This window comes from Armigeres subalbatus, chromosome 1 (genome assembly GCF_024139115.2).
Source record: "Armigeres subalbatus isolate Guangzhou_Male chromosome 1, GZ_Asu_2, whole genome shotgun sequence".
Lineage (NCBI taxonomy): Eukaryota > Metazoa > Arthropoda > Insecta > Diptera > Culicidae > Armigeres > Armigeres subalbatus.
The window spans coordinates 255,148,825-255,175,687 of NC_085139.1; the positions used below are offsets into that span (position 1 = coordinate 255,148,825).

General features: G+C 44.6%; 1 protein-coding gene across 4 annotated transcripts in view; it reads right to left on the reverse strand.

Annotated features, from left to right (window-relative positions):
• Positions 1–522: 522 nt before the first annotated feature.
• Positions 523–26,863, reverse strand: part of LOC134206807 (ubiquitin-conjugating enzyme E2 H) — a 47,623-nt gene continuing 21,282 nt past the window's right edge. For all 4 annotated transcript variants that reach the window (XM_062682537.1, XM_062682539.1, XM_062682536.1 and 1 more), the window contains one exon: positions 523–4,130. In XM_062682537.1, coding sequence (XP_062538521.1) covers positions 3,514–4,062 — 549 coding nt within the window. In that variant the 5' untranslated portion in view covers positions 4,063–4,130 and the 3' untranslated portion in view covers positions 523–3,513. The remainder of the gene's footprint in view (positions 4,131–26,863) is intronic.

Here is a 26,863-nt window from a genome sequence, read left to right on the forward strand (position 1 = left end):
TTTTGCTATTTTAGCAACTATATCAAACAAACTAATAGCAGATTTTGCTATTCAGTTATTCATATATTAATAGTAAAATTTGATATTATTTTGCTGTTTTCTTCTACCCGGGTAGATGCGCAATGATGCGACATGAGCTGAAATCGAATAAAATCGATTTTTGCGAGTAAGGAATTCGATTTTCAACTGGAACCATAATACGCTATAATACGCATGTTCACAGGAGAACATCATCTAGAAAATGTTAAAGCGGATACAAATCGCTGACAGATCATACTACAGCGGAATTGGAGTGCTGAACAACAGCTGTTTGCCAAGGTTCGTGGGAAGCTTAGCGCATAAGAGCCTATAGCTCACGCACTTATTGCTACGGAAACACGGTGTCGAAAGGTCATACACCTTAGCGAATGAAAGTGCAGAGAGGAAGAAGAATCTGCCGGTTTCTTACACTCCAGGCTACACTGTGACATTTTCCCGGTTTCACGATCCTGCATTGTCATCGCAAAACAAAAGACGGTGGACTAATTTTTACGTCACGATTTTTATTCAATATTTTTTTTAAATATGCGTCTTCTTTATCTTATGCTTCTGTTTGTCACTACTCACTCCTCCAAGAATAATGTTCTTTCATCGAAATTACAAACATCACTTAATCACTACTGTTTATGTTTCTTTTTCTTTTTTTTCTGATTTTTTTATTCGACATTTTAAATTCTTTTTTTTTTGTTTTGTTCAAAATTTATTTTTTATTTTCGTTTGCCTTCACATTTGTATTTTAGTAAATTAGCTTGTTCTTTAAGTGTTATGTTTATTTCTTATTTCATTACATTTCTACTTTATTATAATAATATACTAATAATTAATCAATAATAAACAATCTTCTCCCGCACGTTCAACACTCAGTATTACACTGTCAATTGAAGTAATATGAAATTACAGGTTGCTGTTTTTTTCGAATGAGAAACCGAAGCGTTCAGGTATAATTATTGCCACACGTATGATTAGTAGAAAGGAAAAGCACTAGCACTTCTGAACTATGGGCTTGTAACATGTTAGGTAGCCCTTGCTGACATTGGTCATATCGATAATTCGAATGAGATATTATTCAGCTTGTAATCCTAACGTAATATTTGAAATAGAAGAGCGAATAAAAATTTACTAAAGCCTAAACTGCACAACATTAGTAAATAATTCACGAAAGAAACTGAATATGATCAATGCCTATGTCTACATAGCGCAGTCGAATGTCAATTTAAACGTTGTGCTTTTTTCTCTCAATTGTCAGGTTCCTGAATGTCCTTTTACCGAACACTTCTATCGACAAGTTGGATTCAATCCTTCGTAAACTTGCCATTAGACTGGGTCAGGAATCAAAAATATGTCGAATTCTACAAGGGTCTTTGGGTAGGGAAAATCATTCTCTGAAAATTTCAACTCAATTGGCTGTTGCATAAGCTGGCGCATTTGATTTGAAGTCTATGTGGGGTTTAAGTCAAAAGCCGTCCACGAAATGTGTTCGAAAAACCGGAATAGGATATCCTATGACACCGTTATTCGCTTCAACGACAAAATTAACGTTTTCCGGTCCGGAGCACTCAATGTGTAGGCCATCTTTACTGTGTTCTATTGAACTTACTTTGACCATGTGTACGGTAGAGCAGAAATTCGAAACGACGCGGCTCGCAGAAACTTTTGTCGAAACTTTCGGTCATCTTCTAATCATCTGCTGTATTGCCTCAATCTCACATGCTTCGTCTATCATTGGAACAATGGAAATGGAAATGAATGGCAATCCTTGTGCTGTGTTTTTTTGACATCATTTCTATGTGGCGCGCTTTCGCTGAGCAACTTTCGTTCGGAATCCTGTAGATCACATTGTGTACAGTCGCACTCCTCTAATGCGTCTTTTTCCGGCGGTAGCATGTTTCCGAGGGTTTTTACGTTTTTCACACTGATGATCTGGTAGAAGTTGGGGACCGGATGGCATTCGATCTTTTTCTTTTCAACATAAAGAAAATTCAGGCAGGGTCAAAAGAAACTGATATCCAGGCGCCATCCAACGTGGCAAGTTCATTGAACATTCAACGGCACTTCAGAGAAATTGATTGAGAGTGATAAAATGTGTGTCTTGCCCGAGAATCGTGCTCAGGATCATGGTCAATATAATCGTTATTTTTCAGGTAATATATAAACCGGCGATTAACTATCCTCTTCATCGCCTTGCATATAGACTTAATCAGAGGGATCTGAATTAATTTTTAAATCGGATGTACCCTGTTGATAGAATGGGACAACTAGGTTGTGGTTTCAGTTGTCCGCGATGCAATTCTCCTATTGGGTATCATTAAGATTTTGTGACCTTGGCTTCCGATTGTATTTTTCCAGTGGTTGGTACCCAACTTCTTTAGGGTCGATTGTTTCAGCATATTATGCTAAAACGTGCTCTATCGCTTGAGGGAAAAATGATTGACTGATACGCATCCTAGGAACATCTCCCGATACTAGTATGTTATCCAGTAAGGACGAACACGACGAAAGCGTCTTTGGGAAGATCCATTAATTACGTAACGCGAAAATTGGACTTTTTCAACCCCCCCTCCCCCCTATGTCACACTTTTTGTATGAAGCTTCTGAAAATTTTGTATGAATCGTCACACTCCACTCAACCCCCCCTCCCCCCTCTAAGCGTTACGTAATTTGTGGACGTTCCCTTTCGTATTATTTATTTTTGAATAAAAAAAATATCACAAGCATAACAATCTGATTAATTTGATAAACATTCGATATCAATTACGGTATAACATCCGTTTATTGGTCCTAACGGATAGACACCGAAACATTCAGGAAACTACCATTCGAGATAAAGCAGCACATGTTTAGCTTTAAAACAGGAAGAAAACCATCTAAATTCGTGTTATTATGTGTCCTAACTCTGCTCTAGATGAGATGACCAGAACGCGGAACGAGCAACCGAGATACCTTAAATCTTAAAAGGAAACATTATGTTCGGGGAGCGATCACAGGGATCGACTACAAATTCTGTGAGTGTATTTTCGTAGTTTGATACGCACACACATATACCCTAAGAATGACCGAACATCGAAATGAGTGTTTTACTTACCTCCTTTTGTTTGTCCATGGTTGCGCGGCCAGTTTTTTGGTATTATTAAGTTATATTCTAATATTGGTTTGTAATAGATTTGATCTGCCCTCTGCTACTTAACTGTACCAGTACGGAGAGCTCGACTGAGATGAGTGCTGAATTGGTGTGTCTTGATTTATTAGATGATGTTCTACTTTCGTTTTCCACTCCAATATTCGCCGAATTGTGTACATGCTGAGTTAACGTGTGTTTGTGTGTGTGAGTGTATGACCAATATGTTCTGTTGAGACCCTACGCGTTAAACATTGAATTCACTTAAAAGATTTCTTTTCTCACCCTCGGCGGCCGTAATAAGTAGATGTGATTTAGCTTTAATAGTAATAATTGGTTAGTATCGTGGCTAGCCGTTGTTATAACTCCATATCTTGCGCTTCGTCTTCACTGAAATCTGACATGCTGGATTCGCTGTCGGTGCTTTCGGTAGGTTCCTGGTCGCGGAGGGCTTCTTCTGTCGCGTACCGCCGCACGTAGTCGGCCACCTTCTTCTTGTACTCCTCCGGCTTGTGGAGGTACATGGCAGCGGCGTCCCCATTGAGTGGGTCTACCGGGTTCGGGTAGGTCAACAGCTGAGGCAGAAACGACTCAAAAATATTCGACAGATCGTACAGAGCTGTCCACGCTTGGTTGATCACGTCCAGGCATACCGTGCCGGACACTTCGTCAATGTTCGGGTGGTAGATTTTGTTCATGAATCCAATGCTAGGCGATTTAAACGGGTAGTGTTCCGGCAGGTGTACTCGAACTTTCCACACGCCACCCTCATAGGGTGTCGATTTGGGTCCAAAGAATTTGACACAGAACTCGTTCAGTCCACCCAGGATGGTAACCTCGTGCTTGCTTTCGATCAGTTTTATGACGTCAGTGTCCATCCGTCTTTTGCCGGCACTGGGAGAGGACATGGTTGATAATTATGGACCGCCGGCGCTCTGGGGAAGATTTAAGTGACTGGTGTACTACCAGGTTGAGTCTAGAAATAGAAAAAAAATCAGATTATATCACTGGTGTCTTGTTCGTACCTACATCTACATTAAATAAAAAGCATACAACGAATGAGCAGCAGGGACTTCGTCCAAGTGCGATCCTTCCCCCAGCCACTGCAAATTGTGGAGCTTGACTAGGCGTGGTGGGGTTTGACTTCTATAAAAAGCTTCACATATGTCACAAATGATGTTCCACAGTAGGTATCGGTCCTAAGATCGATCCCTGTGGAATACCGTTTACTTTTGATATAACAAAACCCTCATCATCAGGAGATGATATTATATATTATTTCCTGGTTGGGGTACACGTCCAGATTGTTACAGTTTTGAAGTCATCCGCAATCCAGTTACCGATTCCAACAGAAATGTAGTACGGGTCCGACAGGAAAGCAATCTCAGTTTTGTTCCTTGTTGCTCGCCGGGCATACCAACCAACCTACCTTTAGCTTGGCCTTATTCAGCACCTTCTTGGCTTCCACCAAAGATACTAAGGGTGAAATCAGGAGTGATTCAGTTTGATTCTAAATTTTCGACCACTATTCTAGTTTGCATCTGGAGCAAAATAGAACAAACTCGCTGGTTTCCCCAGCAGTGTTCTATTCATGTTTTTCAAATTTTCAATTAATTGAAATCATTACGTTACTGCCAAGAAAGGCGCCGGAATTGCAAAGTGGATTGATCCGTAGATAAAATGACGCATCCATACACCAAAACAATTGAAAAATATTTGAATCTCGTGATTCAATCGTGGTTCAAATCTGCAGAAAATAGAACGGAGCGTTATACCAGTTTTATTTTTTGACAGTTGACTGGTATAAAACTGAATCTAGAACAGCTGCTGGGAAATTCAATGTTTCAGATTCATATTCAAACTGACAGCCCTGAACGATTTGAATCACTGCTGATTTATTCTTATGGAATGTACACACGGTCAAGCAGTTCACCAACACTCGTTTATTCAAACATCCATCATCAGACGAACGAATCGAATATCAGTTTATTCATCAAATGTCACACGACACCAAATCAAGTTTTTTCTGAGTTGTTAATCAATGGTTGTTCGTCAGACAGTCTCGCTTGACTGTGTGTACGTAGCATTATGCAACGCCACACCAGTCAAGCAGTTTGACGAACATTGACTCCGCCTCAAGAAAACGCTTCTCATGCTGCTTTGTTTAAACGTGTGTGAAGTTGTTCGAACAACCATTTGACAGTTGGCGGCCTGGTTGGAAAAAAAATTAAAACGGTTTGATTTTGGTTTGAGTTGTTGGGGGTGGAGTCAAGATTCGCCGAACATGTTTGAGCATTTGTAGTGAAGCTGCACAAACCCCCATATATTTTTTGATGGTTGATGCTTGAGTTCATGCTTCGGTCGTTCGTGTGTGATATTGTTGGTCGAATAAATTGATTGTTCGTGTCGCTGTTGGTAAAATTTGATGGATGTTTGAATAAACGAGAGGTGGAGTCAATGTTGGTCAAACTGCTTGACCGTGTGTACGTTCCATTAGGCTCTGTCTCATTTGGAGAATTAAACTTAAAAGTGACAGTTCGAAAATTAGCAAATAAAAGCGGGAAACGCAATGGAGTGCGGCAACGGAACGGCAACGGCAAGCGGTTTGTCGACGGTTTGTACTAAAAAAAATCCGCATCATTGCCGCAGTTGCAAAACGCAATGCATGCGGATTTGCCGGACAGATTTTATATGACGTTTCAAGTTTTAAAGGAATTCTGATTTTTTCAAAGATGATTTTAACTATTTCTAGAGACGATTTAATTTCAATTATTTAAATAAACTTTTAAATTAATTCTAATTGATTCAGTGACTGCTTTATATCAGAACCTCGATCAAAACAGTAGGAATACTATTTTTTGATGTCTTGAACCGCTGGAAGTTCCTGCAGGAACTGCAGAGGCTCAGAAGTATTGTACATAATTCCAATAAGGAAGCTCCATCACCAATTTCTCTAGAAGATCCACCACAAATCCCTTCGAAAGTTCCTTCAGGAATTGTACCGGAAGTTCATCAAGAAATTATTTCGGAAGTTTTTGCTGAAATCGCTCCGGATATTTCTCTGGAGAAACCTCCAGGAAATCCTTTGGAAGTTCCTACATGAAGATGCTCCAGAAATTTCTTCGGAAGTTCCTCCAAGAATTCCCCAGGAAGTTTGTCTAGGAATTCCTCCGCAAAATCCTCCAAAAAGTTCTAAGGAAGTTCCGTTTTGTTGTACTTAATTGCGATAAAAAACACTAATTAAAGTACTCCGGAAGGTCCTCCATATTCTACAGAAAGTTCCTCCAGGAATTAATTTGGAAGTTTCTCCATCAATTCCTTCGAAAGTGCCTTCACAAATTCCTTCGGAGTTCCTCCAGCGCTTCTTTCTGGAAGTTTCTTCGAAGTGGCTTTTGAATTCCTCCGAAAGTTCCTCCAGAAATTCCTCCATAAGTTCTTCCAAAAAATCCTCTGGAAGTTACTCCATGAATTTCCCAGAAGCTCCTCCAAGAATTCCTTAAGTTTCTTCAGAAATTCCGTCAGAAACTCCTGCAAAAATTCCTTCGAAAGTTCCTCCTCGAATTCCTCCGTAAGTTCCTCCAAGAGTTCCTCAAGAAATTCCGCATGGAGTTCCACCAGGAATTCCTCCGAAAGCTCCTCCACGAATTCCTCCAGGAATTCCACCGGATGTTCCTCAATATTCTGTCGAAAGTTTTTCCAAAACTTCCTTCGGAAATTCCTCCAAGAGTTCCTCTGGAAATTCCTACAGAAATTCTTCCGGAAGTTCCTCCAGGAGTTCCTCCGGAAGTTCCTCCAGGAGTTCCTCCGGAAATTCCTCCAGGATTTTCTCCGCAAGTTCCTGCAAAAATTCCTTCGGAAGTTCCTCCGTAAATTCTTCCAAAAGTTCCTTCGAAAGTTCCTCCAAAAGATCCTCCGGAAGTTCCTCTAACAATTCCTTCGAATGCTTCTCCACGAATTTCTCCAGGAAGTCCTCCGCAAACTCCTCAAGATTCCTTCGGAAGTTCCTCCAGTAATTTAATCGGACATTCCTTCAAAAGTTCCTCCAGTAATTTCTTCGGAAGTTCCTCCAGTAATTTCTTCGGAAGTTCCTTAAGAAGCTCCTTCAGGAATTCCTTCAGAAGTTCCTGCGAAAATTCCTTCGAAAGTTCCTTCGTAAGTTTCCCCAAGAGTTCCTTCGAAAGTTGCTCCAAGAGTTCCTCTAGATGTTCCTCTAAGAGTTCTTCAGGAAATTCCTCCAAAAGTTGGAGGAGTTAATGGAGTTCTACCAGGAATTCCTCCGAATGCTGCTCCACAAATTTCTCCGCAAGTTGCTCATGATTCCTTCAGAAGTTCCTCCAGTAAATCCTCCAAGAGTTCCTCCGGAAATTTCTACAGAAGTTCTTCCAGAAATTCCTCTGGAAGTTCCTCTAGATTCCTTCGGCAGTTCAGGAATTCCTTAAGAAGTTCCTCCAGGAATTCCTTCGGCAGTTCCTCCAGGAATTCCCCCAAAAGTTCCTTCTGGATTTCCACCAAAGTTCTTCCAGGAATTCCCCGGAATTGGTCCTGAAGTTCCTCCCGTAATTCCTCCTGAAGTTCTCCCGTATTTCCTCCGGAAGTTCCTCCAGGAATTTTTCCGAAATTTCCTCCAGGAATTCCCCCGGAAGTTCCTCCAGGAAATCCTCCGGAAGTTCCTCCAGGAATCCCACGAAAGTTCTCCAGGAGTTCCTCCGAAAATTCCTCTAAGATTTAACCTGGAAGGACCTCCCGATATTCCCCCGGAAGCTACTCCTATATATCTTAGGAACGGAAGTTCTCCTTGGAATTCCTGGAGGAACTTCGAGAAGAATTCCTAGAGGAACTTCCGGAAAAAAAACAAGAGGAACTTCCGGAGGAACTTCAGGTGAAACTTTCGGGGGAAATCCTGGAGAAACTTCCGGATGAATTCCTGGAGGATCTTCCGGAGGAACTCCTGAATTCTCGGGGGAACTTCCGGAGGAATTCCTGGAGGAACTTCCGGAGGAATTCCTGGAGGAACTTCCGGAGGAATTCCTGGAGAAACTTCCGGAGGAATTCCTGGAGAAACTTCCGGAGGAATTCCTGGAGGAACTTCCGGAGTAATTCCTGGAGGAACTTCCGGAGGAACTTCCGGAGGAATTCCTGGAGGAACTTCCGGAGGAATTCCTGGAGGAACTTCCGGAGGAATTCCTGGAGGAACTTCCGGAGGAATTCCTGGAGGAACTTCCGGAGGAATTCCTGGAGGAACTTCCTGGAGGAACTTCCGGAGGAATTCCTGGAGAAACTTCCGGAAGAATTCCTGGAGGAACTTCCGAAGGAATTCCTAGAGGAACTTCCGGAGGAATTCCTGGAGGAACTTCCGGAGGAATTCCTGGAGGAACTTCCGGAGGAATTCCTGGAGAAACTTCCGGAGGAATTCCTGGAGAAACTTCCGGAGGAATTCCTGGAGAAACTTCCGGAGGAATTCCTGGAGGAACTTCCGGAGGAATTCCTGGAGGAACTTCCGGAGGAATTCCTGGAGGAACTTCCGGAGGAATTCCTGGAGGAACTTCCGGAGGAATTCCTGGAGGAACTTCCGGAGGAATTCCTGGAGGAACTTCCGGAGGAATTCCTGGAGGAACTTCCGGAGGAATTCCTGGAAGAACTTCCGGAGGAATTCGTGGAGGAACTTCCGGAGGAATTCCTGGAGGAACTTCCGGAGGAATTCCTGGAGAAACTTCCGGAGGAATTCCTGGAGAAACTTCCGGAGGAATTCCTGGAGGAACTTCCGGAGGAATTCCTGGAGGAACTTCCGGAGGAATTCCTGGAGGAACTTCCGGAGGAATTTCTGGAGGAACTTCCGAAGGAATTCCTGGAGGAACTTCCGGAGGAATTCCTGGAGGAACTTCTTGGAGGAACTTCCGGAGGAATTCCTGGAGAATCTTCCGGAAGAATTCCTGGAGGAACTTCCGGAGGAATTCCTAGAGGAACTTCCGGAGGAATTTCTGGAGGAACTTCCGGAGGAATTCCTGGAGGAACTTCCGGAGGAATTCCTGGAGAAACTTCCGGAGGAATTCCTGGAGAAACTTCCGGAGGAATTCCTGGAGAAACTTCCGGAGGAATTCCTGGAGAAACTTCCGGAGGAATTCCTGGAGAAACTTCCGGAGGAATTCCTGGAGAAACTTCCGGAGGAATTCCTGGAGGAACTTCCGGAGGAACTTCCGGAGGAACTTCCGGAGGAATTCCTGGAGGAACTTCCGGAGGAATTCCTGGAGGAACTTCCGGAGGAATTCCTGGAGGAACTTCCGGAGGAATTGCTGGAGGAACTTCCGAAGGAATTCCTGGAGGAACTTCCTGGAGGAACTTCCGGAGGATCTTTCGGAGGAATTCCTGGAGGAACTTCCGTGGGATTCCTGGAGAAACTTCCGGAGGAATTCTTGGAGAAACTTCCGGAGGAATTCCTGGAGAAACTTCCGGAGGAATTCCTGGAGGAACTTCCAGAGGAATTCCTGGAAGAACTTCCGGAGGAATTCGTGGAGGAACTTCCGGAGGAATTCCTGGAGGAACTTCCGGAGGAATTCCTGGAGGAACTTCCGGAGGAATTCCTGGAGGAACTTCCTGGAGGAACTTCCGGAGGAATTCCTGGAGAAACTTCCGGAAGAATTCCTGGAGGAACTTCCGGAGGAATTCCTAGAGGAACTTCCGGAGGAATTCCTGGAGGAACTTCCGGAGGAATTCCTGGAGGAACTTCCGGAGGAATTCCTGGAGAAACTTCCGGAGGAATTCCTGGAGAAACTTCCGGAGGAATTCCTGGAGAAACTTCCGGAGGAATTCCTGGAGAAACTTCCAGAGGAATTCCTGGAGGAACTTCCGGAGGAATTCCTGGAGGAACTTCCGGAGGAATTCCTGGAGGAACTTCCGGAGGAATTCCTGGAGGAACTTCCGGAGGAATTCGTGGAGGAACTTCCGGAGGAATTCCTGGAGGAACTTCCGGAGGAATTCCTGGAAGAACTTCCGGAGGAATTCGTGGAGGAACTTCCGGAGGAATTCCTGGAGGAACTTCCGGAGGAATTCCTGGAGAAACTTCCGGAGGAATTCCTGGAGAAACTTCCGGAGGAATTTCTGGAGGAACTTCCGGAGGAACTTCCGGAGGAATTCCTGGAGGAACTTCCGGAGGAATTCCTGGAGGAACTTCCGGAGGAATTTCTGGAGGAACTTCCGAAGGAATTCCTGGAGGAACTTCCGGAGGAATTCCTGGAGGAACTTCCTGGAGGAACTTCCGGAGGAATTCCTGGAGAATCTTCCGGAAGAATTCCTGGAGGAACTTCCGGAGGAATTCCTAGAGGAACTTCCGGAGGAATTTCTGGAGGAACTTCCGGAGGAATTCCTGGAGAAACTTCCGGAGGAATTCCTGGAGAAACTTCCGGAGGAATTCCTGGAGAAACTTCCGGAGGAATTCCTGGAGAAACTTCCGGAGGAATTCCTGGAGAAACTTCCGGAGGAATTCCTGGAGAAACTTCCGGAGGAATTCCTGGAGGAACTTCCGGAGGAATTACGGGAGGAACTTCCGGAGGAATTCCTGGAGGAACTTCCGGAGGAATTCCTGGAGGAACTTCCGGAGGAATTCCTGGAGGAACTTCCGAAGGAATTGCTGGAGGAACTTCCGAAGGAATTGCTGGAGGAACTTCCTGGAGGAACTTCCGGAGGATCTTCTGGAGAAGCTTCCGGAGGAATTCCTGGAGGAACTTCCGGTGGGATTCCTGGAGAAACTTCCGGAGGAATTCTTGGAGAAACTTCCGGAGGAATTCCTGGAGAAACTTCCGGAGGAATTCCTGGAGGAACTTCCAGAGGAATTCCTGGAAGAACTTCCGGAGGAATTCGTGGAGGAACTTCCGGAGGAATTCCTGGAGGAACTTCCGGAGGAATTGCTGGAGGAACTTCCTGGAGGAACTTCCGGAGGAATTCCTGGAGAAACTTCCGGAGGAATTCCTGGAGGAACTTCCGGAGGAATTGCTGGAGGAACTTCCGGAGGAATTCCTGGAGGAACTTCGGGAGGATTTCCTGAAGGAGCTTGGGAAGGAATTCCTGGAGGAACTTCCGGAGGAATTCTTGGAAGAACTTTCGAAGACATTTCTGGAGGAACTTCAGAACGAATTTCTGGAGGAACTTTCGTAAGAATTCCTGTAGGAATTACTGAAAGAATTCCTAGAGGAACTTGCAAAGGTATTCCTGGAGGAACTTCCGAAAGAATTCCTGGAGGAGCTTTCGAAGGAATTTCTGGAGGAATTTCCGAAGGAATTCCTGGAGGATCTCTCGAAGTAAGTGGAAATTCCTAGCGGAACTACCTAATTTATTTCAATATTTTTTTCAGATTAATTTGGTTAATTTTCGATTTTCATTTCCATTCAGAGTAATTTCCTTCGGAGTTTCAGGAAGTTTTCTCTTGATATTTGAGAGGAATTCTCTTGGTTTTTTTTTGGAATTTCATACACGGATAGAAATTTCATCCATTTGCTTCAAAAATATACATATTTATTTCCAAAATATGGTAATATGTTTGAATCAAACATATTTATTTTTAAAACCAAATTAAATCCCTGTTTGTTTTATACATACACTAGTGGGCAGCCCCTCGCTCGCTCTTGCAAAAGTAAACAAAAACTCGAGTTCGGATCCGATCCGATCGGAAGTCAGCAGAGGAGCAGGAGCAAAAGTAAAAGCATATGTTTTTTGCTTCCAAATTGATGATAAGAATGTTTTTCAGGTACAGAAAGGTAAGTAAATGAAATATGAACGTTTGGAATTGTGAAATCTGGTAGTCAAATGCTACCAGAATATGATAAATGGTAGAATTGATAAGAAAATATTATGAGTGGTCGAACCAAAACAATAATATCTATGTTTGCTTCAAACATTTAGCTGGTTAAAACAACTTGAAACGCATATTTGATTCAATAAAAAGTTTTCGTTCGCTTCAAATACAACAATATGTTTGTTCCAAACAGATTTATTTTTGATGCCAGAACAAGCTGAATTTATGTTTGGGTTTACCTAGAATATGTTTGTTTTTAGCGTAGTTTTTTCTGCGTGTAGGAATTTTTCATTAAAAATCAGTGGAAATCCTTTGTAGATTCAGAATAATTATCCAACAATGCTCAAGTTAATTTTCATGGTGAATTGAGAGAAAATTTTACATGGAATTTTTCTCGGAAATACAAAGGATCAGGGAACTCAAACTCACAATTCCAGGAATTTAATTTGGATGAATAGTGGATGTTCTATTGAAATTGGATTACTTGTTGGATATTTGAAATTGAATTACTTGTTGGATAAAGACAAGTAGAACGACGATTTTATGATTAATAATATAATCATTATTGTTTCTTCGAGGTTTTCACGATTTCCATAAATAATTTTATTCATTTTCAGCAATCCAGTTTAATCAAGTGGTCCTGATTATGCTTTCTCTGAAGTTCTCTGCTACTGAAAATAATACTAATTTGAATAAAATAACTTCATGCTAAAAGTAAACAAATCTTTCCGCAATACCGCTGCCGCATTTTTTGAAAATTTTCAAAAAATATGCGGTTTTAGTACATTCCGCATTTGCCGTTCCGCATCATTGCGTGCCGTTCCATATACTGCCGTGTATTCAAAAGTGACAGCTGCCGCATCCTGCCGTTGCCGTTCCGTTGCCGCACTCCATTGCGTTTCCCCCAAAGGGGGAAACGCAATGGAGTGCGGCAACGGAACGGCAACGGCAAGCGGTTTGTCGACGGTTTGTACTAAAAAAATTCCGCACCATTGCCGCAGTTGCAAAACGCAATGCATACGGATTTTCCGGACAGATTTTATATGCCTTTTCAAGTTTTAAAGGAATTCTGATTTTTTCAAAGATGATTTTAATTATTTCTAGAGACTATTTAATTTCAATTATTTAAATAAACTTTTGAATTAATTCTAATTGATTCAGTGACTGCTTTATATCAGAACCTCGATCAGAACAGTAGGAATACTATTTTTTGATGTCTTGAACCGCTGGAAGTTCCTGCAGGAACTGCAGAGGCTCAGAAGTATTGTACATAATTCCAATAAGGAAGCTCCATCACTAATTTCTCCAGAAGATCCACCACAAATCCCTTCGAAAGTTCCTTCAGGAATTGCACCGGAAGTTCATCAAGAAATTATTTCGGAAGTTTTTGCTGAAATCGCTCCGGATATTTCTCTGGAGAAACCTCCAGGAATTCCTTTGGAAGTTCCTACATGGAGATGCTCCAGAAATTTCTTCGGAAGTTCCTTTAAGAATTCCCCAGGAAGTTTGTCTAGGAATTCCTCCGCAAAATCCTCCAAAAAGTTCTAAAGGAAGTTCCGTTTTGTTGTACTTAATTGCGATAAAAAAACACTAATTAAAGTACTCCGGAAGGTCCTCCATATTCTACAGAAAGTTCTTCCAGGAATTAATTTGGAAGTTTCTCCAGCAATTCCTTCTAAAGTGCCTTCACAAATTCCTTCGGAGTTCCTCCAGCGCTTCTTTCGGAAGTTTCTTCGGAAGTGGCTCCAGAAATTGCTCCAGGAATTCCTGCGAAAGTTCCTCCAGAAATTCCTCCATAAGTTCTTCCTAAAATTCCTCTGGAAGTTACTCCATGAATTTCCCCAGAAGCTCCTCCAGGAATTCCTTAAGTTTCTTCAGAAATTCCTCCAGAAGCTCCTGCAAAAGTTCCTTCGGAAGTTCCTCCACGAATTCCTCAAGAAATTCCGCATGGAGTTCCACCAGGAATTCCTCCGAAAGCTCCTCCAGGAATTCCACCGGATGTTCCTCAATATTCTGTCGAAAGTTTTTCCAAAACTTCCTTCGGAAATTCCTTTAGGAAATCCTTCGGAAATTCCTCCAAGAGTTCCTCTGGAAATTCCTACAGAAGTTCTTCCGGAAGTTCCTCCAGGAGTTCCTCCGGAAGTTCCTCCAGGAGTTCATCCGGAAATTCCTCCAGGAATTTCTCCGCAAGTTCCTGCAAAATTCCTTCGAAAGTTCCTCCGTAAATTCTTCCAAAAGTTCCTTCGAAACTTCCTCCAAAAGATCCTCCGGAAGTTCCTCTAACAATTCCTTCGAATGCTTCTCCACGAATTTCTCCAGGAAGTCCTCCGTAAACTCCTCAAGATTCTTTCGGAAATTCCTCCAGTAATTCCATCGGACATTCCTTCGAAAGTTCATCCAGTAATTTCTTCGGAAGTTCCTCCAGTAATTTGTTCAGAAGATCCTTAAGAAGCTCCTTCAGGAATTCCTTCAGAAGTTCCTGCGAAAATTCCTTCGAAAGATCCTTCGTAAGTTTCCCCAAGAGTTCCTTCGAAAGTTGCTCCAAGAGTTCCTCTGGATGTTCCTCTAAGAGTTCTTCAGAAAATTCCTCCAAAAGTTCTAATGGAGTTCCACCAGGAATTCCTCCGAATGCTGCTCCACAAATTTCTCCGCAAGTTGCTCATGATTCCTTCGGAAGTTCCTCCAGTAAATCCTCCAAGAGTTCCTCCGGAAATTCCTACTGAAGTTCTTCCAGAAACTCCTCTGGAAGTTCATCTAGATTCCTTCGGAAGTTCAGGAATTCCTTAAGAAGTTCCTCCAGGAATTCCTTCGGAAGTTCCTCCAGGATTTCCCCGGAATTGGTCCTGAAGTTCCTCCCGTAATTCCTCCTGAAGTTCTCTCGTATTTCCTCCGGAAGTTCCTCCAGGAACTTTTCCGGAAGTTCCTCCAGGAATTCCCCCGGAAGTTCCTCCAGGAAATCCCCCTGAAGTTCCTCCAGGAATCCCACGAAAGTTCTCCAGGAGTTCCTCCGAAAATTCCTCTAAGATTCAACCTGGAAGGACCTCCCGATATTCACCCGGAAGCTACTCCTATATATCTTTGGAACGGAAGTTCTCCTTGGAATTCCTGGAGGAACTTCGAGAAGAATTCCTAGAGGAACTTCCGGAAAAAAAAACCTGGAGGAACTTCCGGAGGAACTTCAGGTGAAACTTTCGGAGGAAATCCTGGAGAAACTTCCGGATGAATTCCTGGAGGATCTTCCGGAGGAACTCCTGAATTCCCGGGGGAAATTCCAGAGGAATTCCTGGAGGAACTTTCAGAGGAATTCCTGGAGGAACTTCCAGAGGAATTCCTGGAGGAACTTCCAGAGGAATTCCTGAAGGAACTTCCGGAGGAATTCCTGGAGGAACTTCCATAGGAATTCCTGGAGGAACTTCCATAGGAATTCCTGGAGGAACTTCCGGAGGAATTCCTGGAGGAACTTCCGGAGGAATTCCTGGAGGAACTTCCGGAGGAATTCCTGGAGGAATTTCCGGAGGAATTCCTGGAGGAACTTCCGGAGGAATTCCTGGAGGAGCTTCCGGAGGAATTCCTGGAGGAACTTCCGGAGGAATTCCTGGAGGAACTTCCGGAGGAATTCCTGGAGGAACTTTCGGAGGAATTCCTGGAGGAACTTTCGGAGGAATTCCTGGAGGAACTTCCGGAGGAATTCCTGGAAGAACTTCCGGAGAAATTCTTGGAGGAACTTCCGGAGGAATTCCTGGAGGAACTTCCGGAGGAATTCCTGGAGGAACTTCCGGAGGAATTTCTGGAGGAACTTCCGGAGGAATTCCTGGAGGAGCTTCCGGAGGAATTCCTGGAGGAGCTTCCGGAGGAATTCCTGGAGGAACTTCCGGAGGAATTCTTGGAGGAACTTCCGGGGGAATTCCTGGAGGAACTTCCGGAGGAATTCCTGGAGGAACTTCCGGAGGAATTCCTGGAGGAACTTCCGGAGGAACTTCCGGAGGAATTGCTGGAGGAACTTCCTGGAGGAACTTCCGGAGGAAATCCTGGAGAAACTTCCGGAGGAATTCCTGGAGGAACTTCCGGAGGAATTCCTGGAGGAACTTCCGGAGGAATTCCTGGAGGAACTTCCGGAGGAATTCCTGGAGGAACTTCCGGAGGAATTCCTGGAGGAACTTCCGGAGGAATTCCTGGAGGAACTTCCGGAGGAATTCCTGGAGGAACTTCCGGAGGAATTCCTGGAGGAACTTCCGGAGGAATTCCTGGAGGAACTTCCGGAGGAATTCCTGGAGGAACTTCCGGAGGAATTCCTGGAGGAACTTCCGGAGGAATTCCTGGAGGAACTTCCGGAGGAATTCCTGGAGGAACTTCCGGAGGAATTCCTGGAGGAACTTCCGGAGGAATTCCTGGAGGAACTTCCGGAGGAATTCTTGGAGGAACTTCCGGAGGAATTCCTGGAGAACCTTCCGGAGGAATTCCTGGAGGAACTTCCGGAGGAATTCCTGGAAGAACTTCCGGAGGAATTCTTGGAGGAACTTCCGGAGGAATTCCTGGAGGAACTTCCGGAGGAATTCCTGGAGGAACTTCCGGAGGAATTCCTGGAGGAACTTCCGGAGGAATTCCTGGAAGAACCTCCGGAGCAATTCTTGGAGGCACTTCCGGAGGAATTCCTGGAGGAACTTCCGGAGGAATTCCTGGAGGAACTTCCGGAGGAATTCCTGGAGGAACTTCCGGAGGAATTCCTGGAGGAACTTCCGAGGGATTTCTGGAGGAACTTCCGGAGGAATTCCTGGAGGAACTTCCGGAGGAATTCCTGGAGGAACTTCCGGAGGAATTCCTGGAGGAACTTCCGGAGGAATTCCTGGAGGAACTTCCGGAGGAATTCCTGGAGGAACTTCCGGAGGAATTCCTGGAGGAACTTCCGGAGGAATTCCTGGAGGAACTTCCGGAGGAATTCCTGGAGGAACTTCCGGAGGAATTCCTGGAGGAACTTCCGGAGGAATTCCTGGAGGAACTTCCGGAGGAACTTCCGGAGGAATTCCTGGAAGAACTTCCAGAGGAATTCCTGGAGGATTTTCTGGAGGAATTCCTGGAGGAACTTCCGGAGGAATTGCTGGAGGAACTTCCGGAGGAATTCCTGGAGGAACTTCCGGAGGAATTCCTGGAGGACCTTCCGGAGGAATTCCTGGAGGAACTTCCGGAGGAATTCCTGGAAGAACTTCCAAAGGAATTCCTGGAGGATTTTCTGGAGGAATTCCTGGAGGAACTTCCGGAGGAATTGCTGGAGGAACTTCCTGGAGGAACTTCCGGAGGAATTCCTGGAGAATCTTCCGGAGGAATTCCTGGAGAATCTTCCGGATGAATTCCTGGAGGAACTTCCGGAGGAATTGCTGGAGGAAATTCCGGAGGATTTTCTGGAGAAGCTTCCGGAGGAATTCCTGGAAGAACTTCCAGAGGAATTCCTGGAGGAACTTTCGGAGGAATTCCTGGAGAAACTTCCTGAGGAATTCCTGGAGAAACTTCCGGAGGAATTCCTGGAGAAACTTCCGGAGGAATTCCTGGAGGAACTTGCGGAGGAATTCCTGGAAGAACTTCCGGAGGAATTCGTGGAGGAACTTCCGGAGGAATTGCTGGAGGAGCTTCCTGGAGGAACTTCCGGAGGAATTCCTGGAGAAACTTCCGGAGGAATTCCTGAAGGAACTTCCGAAGGATTTGCTGGAGGAACTTCCGGAGGAATTGCTGGAGGAACTTCCGAAGGAATTCCTGGAGCACTTCGGGAGGATTTCCTGGAGGAACTTCCGGAGGAATTCCTGGAAGAACTTTCGACATTTCTGGAGGAACTTCCGAAAGAATTCCTGTAGGAACTTCCGAAATAATTCCTAGAGGAACTTGCAAAGGTATTCCTGGAGGAACTTCCGAAAGAATTCCTGGAGGAGCTTTCGAAGGAATTTCTGGAGGAATTTCCGAAGGAATTCCTGGAGGAGCTCTCGAAGGAAGTGGAAATTCCTACCTAATTTATTTGATTTTTTTTTTCAAATTAATTTGTTTAATTTTCGATTTTCATTTCCATTCAGAGTAATTTCCTTCTGAGTTTCAGGAAGTTTTCTCTTGATATTTGAAAGGAATTCTCTTGGTATTTTTTTGGAATTTCATAGGAATTTTTAATTAAAAATCAGTGGAAATCCCTTGTAGATTCAGAATAATTATCCAACAAAGCTCAAGTTAATTTTCATGGTAAATTAAGAGAAAATTTTACATGAAATTTTTCTCGGAAATACAAAGGATCTGAGAACTCAAACTCACAATTCCAGGAATTTAATTTGGATGAATAGTGGATGTTCTATTGAAATTGGATTTACTTGTTGGATAAAGACAAGTAGAACGACGATTTTATGATTAATATATAATCATTATTGTTTCTTCGAGGTTTTCACGATTTCCATAAATAATTTTATTCATTTTCAGCAATCCAGTTTAATCAAGTGGTCCTGATTATGCTTTCTCTGAAGTTCTCTGCTACTGAAAATAATACAAATTTGAATAAAATCACTTCATGCTAAAAGTAAACAAATCTTTCCGCAATACCGCTGCCGCATTTTTTGAAAATTTTCAAAAAATATGCGGTTTTAGTACATTCCGCATTTGCCGTTCCGCATCATTGCGTGCCGTTCCATATACTGCCGTGTATTCAAAAGTGACAGCTGCCGCATCCTGCCGTTGCCGTTCCGTTGCCGCACTCCATTGCGTTTCCCCCTTAACCCAGACATAAGAATGGCTGGTGCTACCCAGCAATTCCAATAAGACATCGATGCAAAATGATTCGATATCTGTCAAAAGTAATCTTGCTCTGCAAGCAGGGTTATTTGATAATTATTGGAATGTCACTTTTAAGTTTAATTTCAGTTTAATTCTCCAAATGAGACAGACCCAACTTGCAACTTGCGTTCGCACTCGACTTGCCATATCTTGGAATTCTTTTCTACCCTGATCTCTCAGTGCGCTCACTAGGTCTCCGGCTTTGGTGATCTCGTTTAGTCCTTTGCACAGGATCACCTCTACTGGGCATAGGGCTCTCACTTGGACCCCATAACCAAGTACCTCCTCTGTTAACTGTTTGTACGCGGAACTCTGCCGCGCAGAACATATTGGTAAAATCATTCACATATCTGAATCATCGAGTCGTCTCGCTCGATCACTCATTTGCCAATTTGAAGCGACATTCTCTGCAACGAACGTCAATTCACTGTTTTTAACAAAGCAAGAAAGGCGACAAGCTGGAGTGTAAGAACTTTCGAGCGATCACCATCCTTAATGTCACCATTAAGCTATCAGTACACTGTTTGTCATAATGACAAATATTTGTCAAGTCAGCCTGATATCCATGTCGATTTCTGGTCAATCTGATAGATATCCGGATAAACTTGACAAATATTTGTCATCATGACAAACAGTGTACTGAAGGCTTTAGTAAATGAGTTCGAGAGAAGTTATCAAGCCGGCTTCGTCAACGGCCGCTCGACAACGGAACAGATCTTTACTGTATGGCAAATCCTTCAAAAATTTCGTGAATACCAGGTCCCAACGCACCATCTGTTCATTAATTTCAAGGCGGCATAGACAGTATATAGACCGCGTAGAGCTATGGACAGTTATGGACGAGAACAGCTTCCCTGGGAAGCTTAACAGAATGATCAAAGCAACGGTGGATGGTGTGCAAAACCGTGTGAATATTTCGGGCGAACACTTCGTTCGAATCGCGACGGGGACTAAGACAAGGTGATGGATTTTCGTGCCTGTTGTTCAACATTGTGCTAGAAGGTGTCATGCGGAGAGCCGGGAGTAACAGCCGAGGTACGATTTTTAACAGATCCAGTCAATTTATTTGTTTCGCGGATGACATGGACATTGTCGGCCGAACATTTGTTTTTGTAAAGGTTAGATTGTAGAGCTAGTTTAGGAACTACAGTTAAGGGAATTTTGTGCAACGATCCTAACGAAGAGAAGAAATTATTAAAATTTATTAGAGAAACCGACCCTATAAAGATGATTTAATACTTTTCGCGGGCGGCAAGGACTATGTCCAAGGGCTTGACGATCCCTTCCAGACCATCTGCGAGTTGTGGAACTTGCCTAGGATGTGGTGAGGTTTGACAGTGGGCTCTGTTAAATTGCACGTATCCGCAAGTAGGCCCCACCAAAGCGACCGTGTGCCGCTCAAAGCGCACAAACCCAAGTCCTGGTGTAAGGTGGAACACAAAACAGACCTGACACGATGACCCTCCGACGAAACAGGAAGTTTGTACAGGTGCAATAAGCCGCCTGGAAACCATTAATTACGAACAATATAAGAGATAATACGACTCGATATAATCGGCAAAGAACCAGGCGACGAATAAAGGATCACGATTGGAAGCTTGGAACATGGAACTGCAAGTCGCTAGGTTTTGCAGGTTGCGACAGGATGATTTACGATGAATTACATCCCCGCAACTTCGACGTCGTGGCGTCGTGGATAGGACAGAAAGTGTGGAAAAGCGGGCATCGAGCGGCTACCTTCTACCAAAGCTGTGGCACCACCAACGAGCTAGGAACCGGCTTCATAGTGCTGGGTAAGATGCGCCAACGTGTGATTGGGTGGCAGCCAATCAACGCAAGGATGTGCAAGCTGAAGATAAAAGGCCGTTTCTTCAACTATAGCATCATCAACGTGCACTGCCCACATGAAGGCAGTCCCGGCGACCAGAAAGAAGCGTTCTACGCACAGCTGGAGCAGACATACGATGGATGTCCACTGCGGGACGTCAAAATCGTCATCGGCGACATGAACGCACAGGTGGGAAGGGAGGAAATGTATAGACCGGTCATCGGACCGAATAGTCTGCACACCGTATCGAATGACAACGGCCAACGATGCATAAACTTTGCAGCCTCCCACGGAATGGTAGTCCGAAGCACCTCCTTTCCCCGCAAAAATATCCACAAGGTCACATGGAGATCACCTAACCAAGAAACGGAAAACCAAATCGACCACGTTCTAATCGACGGTAAATTCTTCTCCGACATCACGAACGTCCGCACTTACCGCAGTGCGAATGTTGAATCCGACCACTACCTCGTTGCAGTATGCCTGCGCTCAAAACTTTCGACGGTGTACAACACGCATCGAAGTCGGACGCCGCGGCTCAACATTGGGAGGCTACAAGACGGTAGACTAGCCCAAGGAAACGCGCAGCAGCTGGAAGTGGCCCTCCCAACGGAAGAGCAACTAGGCGCTGCGTCTCTTGAAGATGGCTGGAGAGATATTCGATCCGCCATTGGTAGCACCGCAACCGCTGCACTTGTCACGGTGTCCCCGAATCAGAGAAACGACTGGTATGACGGCGAATGTGAGCAGTTAGTGGAAAAGACGAATGCAGCATGGGCGAGATTGCTGCAACACCGCACGAGGGCGAACGAGGAACGATACAAACGGGCGCGGAACAGACAAAACTCGATTTTCCGGAGGAAAAGCGCCAGCAGGAAGATGGAGACCGTGGAGAGACGGAGGAACTGTACCGCGCTAATAACACACGAAAGTTCTATGAGAAGTTGAACCGTTAACGTAAGGGACACGTGCCACAGTCTGACATATGTGTATGTGTAAGGACATAAACGGGAACCTTCTTACGAACGATCGTAGGTGATCCAAAGGTGGCGGCAGCACTACGAAGAACACCTGAATGGCGATGTGGCAGACGAAGATGGCGGTATGATGATGGACCTGGGAGAACGTGCGCAGGACATAATTTTACCGGCTCTGGATCTCCAGGAAATCCAGGAGGAGATTGGCCGGCTGAAGAACAACAAAGCCGCTGGGGTTGACCAACTACCAGGAGAGCTATTTAAACATGGTGGTGAGGCACTGGCTAGAGATATTACCAAGATTTGGGAGGAGGAAGTTTTGCCGCAGGAGTGGATGGAACGTGTCGTGTGTCCCACCTACAAAAAGGGCGATAAGCTGTATTGTAGCAACTACCGCGCAATCACATTGCTGAACGCCGCCTACAAGCTACTCTCCCAAATTTTATGCCGCCGACTAACACCAATTGCAAGAGAGTTCGCGGGGCAGAACCAGGCGGGATTTATGGGCAAACGCTCCACCACGGACCAGGTGTTCGCCATTCGCCAAGTACTGCATAAATGCCGCGAATACAACATCTATTCATAGACTTCAAAGCCGCATATGATACAATCGATCGGCACCAGCTATGGCAGCTAATGCACGAACACGGATTTCCGGATAAACTGACACGGGTGATCAAAGCGACGATGGATCGGGTGATGTGCGTAGTTCGAGTTTCAGGGGCATTCTCGAGTCCCTTCGAAACGCGCAGAGTGTTACGGCAAGGTGATGGTCTTTCGTGTCTGCTATTCAACATCGCTTTGGAGGGAGTAATGCGAAGGGCAGGGATTGACACGAGTGATACGATTTTCACGAAGTCCGTCCAGTTATTTGGTTTCGCCGACGACATTGATATCATGGCACGTAACTTTGAGAGGATGGAGGAAGCCTACATCATACTGAAAAGCGAGGCCAAACGGATTAGACTAGTTATCAACACGTTGAAGACGAAGTACATGATAGGAAGAGGCTCAAGAGCGGTCAATGTAAGCCTCCCACCACGAGTTTCTATCGGTGGTGACGAAATCGAGGTGGTTGAAGAATTCGTGTACTTGGGCTCACTGGTGACCGCCGATAACGATACCAGCAGAGAAATTCAAAGACGCACCATGGCAGGAAATCGTACGTACTTTGGACTCCGCAAAACGCTCCGACCAAATAGAGTTCGCCGCCGTACCAAGCTGACAATCTACAAAACGCTCATTAGACCGGTAGTTCTCTACGGACACGAGACCTGGACGATGCTCGTGGAGGAACAACGCGCACTGGGAGTTTTCGAAAGGAAAGTGCTGCGTACAATCTATGGTGGGATGCAGATGGCGACCGGTCGTGGAGGAGGCGAATGAACCACGAGTTGCATGAGCTGCTGGGGGAACCATCCATCGTTCACACCCAGTGTTGGTAAAATCACTCATAAATCTCAATCAACGAGCGCTCCCGTGCGAACGAAATCGTCTGCGATTTTAATGAAATGCATCACGATTGAATTTTTCATGCTAAAACGCATCATTTCACTCATTTGCCAAAAAATCATTTTGGTTTAAAAACGCATTTGAAATCAATTTGGGGGCAAGTTTTTGCTTATAAATAAAAGAGTGTCTAATATTTGATGCGACAAACGTCAATTCACTTTTTTTGTAACGAAGGAGAACAAAAGAAAATCTACGATGATTCAAATGGATGATTCAACTCATCCATGAGTCTTTAGGTGCTGAGTTGGGTGCGTTTCAACTCACGCTTGATTTGAATCATCCATGAGTTTTGAGATTTTGAGTTTTTACCAACACTGTTCACACCGCGAAAATCGGACGACTGCGGTGGGCCGGGTACGTAGCCAGAATGTCGTTACTGAATGTTACTGACCCGGTGAAAAAGTTCTCGACAACGATCCGACGGGCACAAGAAGGCGAGTTGCGCAGCGGGCAACGTGGATCGATCAGGTCGAGGACGATTTGCGGACCCTACGCAGACTGCGTGGTTGGCGAAGTGCAGCCATGGACCGAGCTGAATGGTGTTGTATTTGTATCACCCTATTACATATGCATCAAGGACAATAAACCAGTTATGAATAAATAGTAGACTACACCACATGTGTCCCACAAAACATGGTGTCAGAAGTGGCCAATTTGCGTTGATTGAATCACGAAGTTGGTTGGAATCGCGAGCGAGAAGTCGGGAGTCGATAGTGCCGGGAGAACGGGTCGGAATTTGGTCAAATATAGCAACGAAAATTTAGTTTTCAAGTGCAAGTGAAAGTATAACCTCAAAATGGCTAACATCCCAGTTCCTCTACCACTGAAGCTGGGGGAAAATAACAGAGAGGCGATCAAAATATTTAAGTTGCAATGGAACTACTACGCCGTCGCTACGGAGTTGGAGGAGAAAGCAGCTAACCAGCAAATAGCAACGCTGATGGCCGTCATGGGAGTAGATGGTGTGATGCTGGTAGAAGAATTACAACTATCGGCAGCTGATCGTGCAACACCGACTGCAATTTTGAATAAAATTGAGCAGCATCTGGCTCCCCAGCGGGACAAACGTATGGAGCGAGCGGAGTTCAACACTATGTGCCAGAGCGATGGAGAAAAGATAGAAGAATTTGTGACACGGTTGAAGAAGAAGTTATCAGCCTGCGGATATACAGCGGCACAGCAAGAAGAAATCTTGAAAGATCGACTGATTGCTGGAATTCGGGACCATAAAGTAAGGAAGGAGTTGCTAAGAGCAGGTGATATTTCGGTCAATGATATGGTGAAAAAAGTCAACGAACATCAACAGATCGAAGATTTGGCAAAGAAATATGAACGTATGACGGCGGTCGCAGAATCTACGATAGACACTTGTAAAGTGACAACTACCAGGAGATTCGAGGTACAACTGTAAATATTGCGGTGGAAAGCATCAGAAGGATAAAACAAGTGCCCTGCCTACGGTAAGAAATGCCTAGTATGTGGAAAATTGAACCACTTCAGAAGCGTGTGCCGTGCAAAGAACAAGAGAAACAAATTCAAGAGCAGACACGTGAAGCAGTTCGAGGACGCTGATGGGAATACGGAGAGCTCAGAAGACGAGGAAGAATGTGAATTTGTCGATATCGCAAAAGTGGATAGTGGTCATTTGAAAGACACTAGCAGAATCATGGTAAAATTAAAAGTAGTTGATGGAACGGGAAAGATCAAACCTCTGGAAATCCAAGTTGATACCGGTGCGAGGGTGAATGTATTATGCTATCGCGATTTGAAGCGCCAGCTCGGCATTTTTTGATTCTTTTACCGAGATCCGCACAGCCGAGCGCTCGGTTCGTGACTTTTTGCTGATATATCAGCTGAAAAAGCAATTTGTTTACTGCGGCACTCAAAGGAGCCGCCGTAATCATACGTCCGTTCAGCCGATATTTCAGCTAACGAACTTTAACCGAGATTTGCACAGCCGAGATCGGCGGAAAATTTTAAGTGTGCATATTGCCGCATCCGAACATTAGCGATACGAAGCTCAAGTTAAGGTGCTATTCTGGTAAAATAATCAAACCGAAAGGTAAAGCAGAATTGGAAGTTTTGCTCAAGGATGGAACCAAAAAGCTATCCTTTGTGATTGTCAAGAAAACTCGACCACCTTTACTGTCATCGCAGTCAGCTATAGACCTTGGCATCATAAAGGTACATGACATCTACAACGTTAATACACTGCATCAAGACTGTGAACAGATACTACGTAAGTATCACGACGTCTTTGAAGGCGACGGAAGGTTCGAAGGGAAATTTAAAATTGAAATCGATGACCTGTTACAGCTGTTCAACAGAAGGCGCGACGTATTCCATTAGCTTATCTCCCGGAACTGAAGCTGAAGATTGGGGACCTGGAGAAAAGAGGAATCGTAGAACCAGTGAACAAGCACATAGAGTGGTTGAGTAATCTGGTTCTAACTGCGATTGTGTGTGGATCCGGCGGAGCTCAACCGGGCGATTAGAAGAATGAATCATCAGATTCCTACTATAGAGGAGCTACTTCCCGAATTCGCAAAAGCAAAAATATTCAGCATTCTCGATGCCAAGAACGGATTTTGGCATCTCGAGCTGGAAGAACGTAGTGCTGATTTGACAGCTTTCTGGACACCAATGGGCGTATATCGTTGGAAGCGGATGCCGTTCGGAGTTTCGTGCGCACCTGAGGTATTTCAAGAAGCGCAGCAGCAGGTTATTGCGGGTATACGAGGAGTACGTTGCTTGGCGGATGATGTAGTAGTATTTGGATGTGGTGATACGCTGGAAGCGGCTATGCTGGACCACAATCAGAATTTAAAAGCAGTTCTTCAGAGGTGCAGAGAGAGAGGATTGAAGCTAAACCGAGCAAAAGCGAAAGTGGCATTAACATCAGTTCCATTTTTTGGGCACATTTTAACAGATGAAGGAGTAAAACCTGATCCTGGAAAAATATCAGCGGTATTGAACATCGAAGCCCCGAAGAATAAAAAAGAGTTGCTAACATTTTTAGGACTAGTAACGTACCTGGGGCGTTATCTTCCAAGGCTATCTGAAGTGAGTGCTCCCCTTCGGAATCTGACTCGTGATACCGCAGAATATGATTGGGATAGAGAGGCAGCGGATGCCTTTCTGCTTATCAAGAAGTTGGTAACGGAAGCACCAATACTACGTTATTATGATCCAGCAGAAACACTTGTCATTCAATGCGATGCGAGTATGAGTGGTGTTGGGTGTGTTTTACTCCAAGACGGGCGACCAGTAGCTTATGCTTCTCGAACGCTCAACAAGACGGAGAGTAATTATGCACCAATCGAGCGAGAATGTTTGGCCATTGTTTTCGCGTGCAAAAGATTTGACCAATACGTAGCAGGGCGGTATACGGTAGTGGAATCGGACCACAAACCATTGGAAGATATTTTTGGAAAGCCGATAACGGATGCACCACTTCGGCTGCAGAAAATGAGGATGACGTTATAGCGATACGATATTCGCGTGCGCTATCGAAAGGGTAGCGAAATGCATATAGCTGATTTGCTCTCCAGGACAGCTACATCGATTCCGAACGAAATAGCTAATACATGCGGAAAAGTGGACGCGGCGTTCCAAGAGATCGAAAGCATCAACGTAATGGAGTTTATTAATATTTCGGATTACCGTTTTGGAGAAATCGCAGCAGAAACCCGAAAGGATTGGACTTTAAGCAAACTGATGACATTGCTCAATGAAGGTTGGCCTGAAAGGAAAGCAGATCTTGATGATGAGATGCATACATACTGGGCGATGAAGAACGAACTGTCATC